At 36.0% G+C, this 5,466-nt stretch overlaps 1 protein-coding gene across 1 annotated transcript; it reads right to left on the reverse strand.

The window, feature by feature from the left end:
- Positions 1-3,597: 3,597 nt before the first annotated feature.
- LOC109222002 lies at positions 3,598-5,452 on the reverse strand. Its single transcript, XM_019386419.1, has 2 exons — positions 5,387-5,452; positions 3,598-4,062 (listed from the first exon to the last, which is right to left on the reverse strand). Exons 1-2 carry the CDS (start codon positions 5,450-5,452, stop codon positions 3,598-3,600), a joined length of 531 nt encoding a protein of 176 aa, XP_019241964.1.
- Between the last annotated feature and the right edge of the window lie 14 nt (positions 5,453-5,466).

The raw sequence follows: 5,466 nt of genomic DNA on the forward strand, positions 1-5,466 counted from the left end.
AAGGGATTCATGAATTGTACGGGATTAAAATACCCACGTAAGGTGAATCACATTGGGATGTTATGAAATATGGTTATTGAAGTATAGTATCGCCCCTAGGTGGATTAGGCAAGTCACTTCAGATATCCCTAGATGAGACGTAAGCCCTAGTAACAGTGTATTACATAAGAGGTTTCAAGTTATCAGTGGTAGATTGCAGATCGACATTGAGGTGAATCAACAATAGATGGATAAAAGTTACAAAGTATGAGATGAGAATAGGCCATCATTCTTAAGATGAACAGTAATGAAGAAGTATTAAGGACTTAGATTTATACATATAGGAGAAGCAACGAGAGTAACCTGGAGTTTGGTAGCAGACCTCAGCAACAATAAATCGAAGTAAGAGTTATGGTATAGTATGAACTACCTAGATGCAGTAAAGTCATACGAATGGATAACTAGGTCTATGAAATATGATATAGCAATATTCGTAAGTTCGACAAAGTACCGAGCGAAGAACTTCAGCATACCTATAGATGCCCAGAGGGACATCTTATCAAGATCTATATATGTTTACAAAGTGAGGCCTAGAGATTGGCTAAAAACTTGAGGGAAGAGGAGAGAAGAGTTGCATAGGTGCACTTACAAGGTCAGGGTCGTACAGGCTGCATGATGGAAGGTTGCAACATTACAAGATTAGAAGGACTCCGACCACAAGTCGTGGTGTGAGAAAGAGGCCTAAAGGGGGGAAAGCCCTGGCCCTTGGATTTATTCACAGAACAGTTGCCTAGATGGCAAGGAGAGTACTAAAGTATACGCAAGAGCTATAGGTAATGATTATGATAAATGAATCAGTCAACATTCGAGGACGAATGTTCCAAAGGGGGGAATGATGTTACACCCCACGTTTTCATACGTGCAAGTACGCCATAAGCAAATTGATATAAGCTCGGAAATGAGATGTTACATCCCGCATTTTCGTACGTTAAAGTTCCGTCATAAGTCAAATGAGATTATTTGGAGGTTATACATATTCTGCTATTTCAAACAAGTGATAAGTAAATTCATGAAGGTGAGAGGGTAAGCGAATCGAAGAAAATGAGTTTCGTCGAAGTTTGACAATTTGGGATAAAATACGATCTAAGCTATAATACCCCGTATTTATGGACTAGTGCCACACAAGGTACCACATGACCATGATGGCAAGGTGTATAAAGTGTGTTAAAACTGAGTAGTATTATAAGTAATTTGAGATAAGTCTTAATTATATGGATAATTGGATAATTATTCATTTTAGTGGGAGATTAACTGATTAATCAAGATCTTTGGATAAATGTAAAGAGTCTCACGTGGCAGCAAGTGAAGAAGGCTCAACAATCAAATTTGGGACTCTTACTCCATGTAGTAAGGTGGCATTAAGAGATCTTTTATGTGTGGCTTAGCCATCCTAAAGTAGGGCCCACAAAAGCCAAATATTTTAAGAAGGTTTGTTACCTTATTAAGGTAGGATTCTAGGTGTTTTAACTAACGGGTGAATCACTTTGCCTAAAAGCCATTTCTTGGTTCATCTTTTTGTGAGGAATTAAGCTTCTATATGAATAGATCTCTAAAAGTACACTATGTTGAGTGTACAAACACGGAAAGCAAAAAGAAGCGCGAATCTGGATTGGTCGAGATGCAATTCTAAGAGAGCACCATACAATCTTTCTCAAGAATATCATACGGATTTTCCCGTACTTCGATCCGCCGTTACGTGTTGTCGCAATTGACGTGTGTTAGAGGGATTGTCAAGAGAATCGGCTCAGGTATGTTAAGGCTATCCCTTCTTTTCTTTTGGCATGATACATACGATACAACGAAACGAGCAAATGCAAAACTTCCATAAATGACTCTATTCATAGAAATACTAGAGATGCCTATGTTCTTGATTCCCCATGTGTCCTATTATTCTATCATCTATTCATGGGTCTCAAAAAATACGTAAGTTGAAAAAAGGTTTACTTCATGATATTACTCAAAGGCATAATGGTCTTATGACATTCCGAAAGATTCATTGACGTACTTCTCGTGCATTGCATTCATTTATACATGTACATTGACCCATGACCAGATGGCGTCATATGTACGCGTATATATGTATATTGTATGTATATGGGATATGGAAAAGGCTACGGCATTATATACACACCACCACATGATCAGCTGGTATACGTTGATAATTTTGCCCACAGTGGTCGAGATAATATGATGGGATGCCCTCAGAGGCTTGATGATGTTATGAACACATGTACTTATGCACGACATGACATTCATACGCATATGCATGACACTAAGTATTTCATGATTTACAGAGTTATCCAGACTTACATGTTGAGTTTTTTGCCCCGTGTTTCTCTCATGTTTATTGGTTACTAATTTTTATTCCTTACATACTCGATACATTATTTGTACTGACGTCCCTTTTGCATGGGGACGCTACTTTTCATGCCTGCAAGTTCCAATAGACAGGTTGAGAGTCCTCCAAGTAGGCTATCAGCTCAACGGAAGGTGTTGGTGCGCTCCATTTGCTCTAGAGTTGCTTATTTGGTTAGTATAATTAGGACATGTATTGATTGGTATGGCGAGGCTCAGTCCCGACCTTTGTGATGCTTATGTACTCTTAGAGGCTTGTAGATAGATGTCATATATACGGATACTTGTATGGCCTTGTCAGCCTATGTATTGAGTTTACAAATGATCATGTTGGCCTTATAGACCCGTATGCCACGTATGTAAGTTTTTCTATCAGTTGGGTCGTCTATGTAAAGTATTCTCTCATGTTTATTCTACTTATCTCATGACAACCTCTCCGGCTCATTTACCTATAATAGTATGATACGAGAGATACGTTACGTTGGTACTCGGATGAGTAAGGTACCGGGTACCCGTTGCGGCCCATTGATTTGGGTCGTGACATCAATTTATATAAACCATCACTAAGAGTACCAGAACCATAAAAAATAGCATTCATATATAAATTTAAACATCCATTTCCAAACTTTAAATCAAATCCAAAAACATCAAGTCTTGAAAGAGAAATCAAATTCCTAGAAACTGAAGGTACATAAAGAGTATGTCATAGATCAAGGTGACGTCCAGTCTCCATGATCAAATGATAAGTCCATATGCCTTCAATTGGAGCCTTCATACAATTTCCCATAAACAAGAAATCCTTATTTGGATTTGAGTTTGGATCGTAAGGAATCCCTGCAACGTAGTAGATATATGAGCAGTTGCACCAGAATCAAGCCACCAAGTATTATTAGGAACTTCTATTAAATTTGATTCAAAACATACAAAAGCACTAATTTTACCTTTCTTTTCGAGCCATGCTTTACGTTTCAAGCAATCTTTCTGATAGCGTCCTTCCTTGTTAGAGAAACAACACACATCTGCTTTATGTTCCTTGTTAGCATCCTGTGGAGCTTTAGCAGGTGCTTTCTTCTTATTGAACTTGTTGGCCTTCACTTTAAGTCCTTTACCAGCTCCTTGACCCATGAGGTTAATTGAATGACTCTCTTGTTTCTTAAGTCTTGACTCCTCCTGAGTAAGCATACTAGACAATTTTCTAACATTCTACTTATCCTTAATAGTGTTATAGTTAATTTGAGAAGGCCCATACTCAGGAGGCAACAAGTTCATAATAAACTGAACCAAGAAGGAGTCATCAACTTTCATCCCCAAGGTCTGAAGTCTTGTTGTAATGTTAGTCATCTTGATGATATGGTTTTGCATACTACCCGATCCATCAAACTTCATGGTTGTGAGTTCAGCCATTAGTGTACCAGTGAGAGACTTATCTGCAGAACGAAAACATTCTTCCATAAACTTCAGGTATTCCCTGGCACTTTCTTTTTGTGGAATAGTACTCTTAATGTTGTTGGCAATACTCATTCGCATAAACATAAGGCTCAGCTTATTAGAGCGTTCCCATGCTTTATGGAAAGACTTCTCATCCGCACTGCTCGTATCAGTAATGGCAGTGGGCTTATCATTCAGTAGAGCCAAGTCAAGATCCATTACACCTAAGTGGAACTGGACCTGTTCATGCCATTAAGAGAAGTTCAATCCATTGAACACAATAACAGACGAAGCATGCGAATGACGAGGAATAACTACAAAATAGATAATAGATGCTCACAAATCAATATGGATTCAGTAAAATAATTAAAGCATATCGCAGTTATCCTTTGGGCAAAATACTATGACACACTATTATAATTTAAATGCCATTTAGTCTTTAATAGGTAATTAAATATTTTTAACCAAACATATATGACATCTTTGGACAGACAATATATATTTGACTAAAAAATATTAAATTACATCATCATATTCACTATTCATAGAATAATTGATCCGCCTTTGGGTAAATCCTTAAGTTCTAGCAATAGTGAAAATTAATTTATCTATTTTTTTTAATTATAGGCATTTCATTAATTTCATGGATAAACTAAAAAATTTATGTATGCATATTTTTCATACATGCTAGTTTGGCCACTTTGGCGACTAACAAACTATATAAACATAAATGCATACATAAAATAAATATCATAAGATTTTATGCATGTGAGCAATCATGTTTGATCACTTTGGTGATTAACAAACTCTACGAACATAAATTACATACATAAAAAAAAATAATAAATGAGTTTATCAATTTAATGACCATAATACGTCGTATGGCCTGAAACAAGAAATACTTTATTGCACAGAATAACTTAACAATAGGCAATTTGATTGGACAAAATATGGCTTTTAACGAACATAAGTGATTCAATTTAACAAAATCATCCAATGAAATTCATTAATATATTGAAAGCCTTTGTGCACCGTGACGAGATTTTGGGGTAATCTGATCCCACAGGTTTATATTCCCGGTACAAATATTAATTACTTTTCTTCTTTATTAGTCAATAATCACATAGCCGCCAGAAACTTAAGACAAGGAATAACTTTAGTGTTTATTGCTAATTAAACTGTAATCCACACTCTTCATCATCTTTTTCTAATTTTAACATCAAATATCTGTTCAAACCAAGAAAATGTGCTTACAAGCCCCGAAGAGCGAAATACAGAGATGAAATTGGTGGATGAAACCAATTAATTTGATGATCCATAAATGACGATTTGACATAATATAACTAGAGTTTATCCCATAAGTTATTATCCATCATGATATTTTGTCTATGAACAGAAACCTCACATATATCATTAAATCTTTGAATATATGTGAAGTTCTAATTTTAGCAATACGGCACTTTCGTAACAGCAATACAGTTAGAGATATATAATTTCTTTTACGAAGATTATCAGTTCAAACAATCTAGGCTCATGACATGTAGACATAAACTTTAATTCATACCAGGATCTTGAACATGATAATCTTACATAAAATTGTTACAGAAAACACACCTGAATCGTAAGCCATTATTACGAAGCGGA

Source organism: Nicotiana attenuata, unplaced genomic scaffold (assembly GCF_001879085.1).
Source record: "Nicotiana attenuata strain UT unplaced genomic scaffold, NIATTr2, whole genome shotgun sequence".
Classification (NCBI taxonomy): domain Eukaryota; kingdom Viridiplantae; phylum Streptophyta; class Magnoliopsida; order Solanales; family Solanaceae; genus Nicotiana; species Nicotiana attenuata.

Excerpts from the sequence above, each read along its gene's own strand:
- LOC109222002 (XM_019386419.1), bottom strand. The coding sequence starts at position 5,452 with ATGGCTTACGATTCAGGTGTGTTTTCTGTAACAATTTTATGTAAGATT. Across the intron at positions 4,063-5,386 it reads TTATCATGTTCAAGATCCTG|GTCCAGTTCCACTTAGGTGT; the intron begins GTATGAATTAAA and ends TGGCATGAACAG.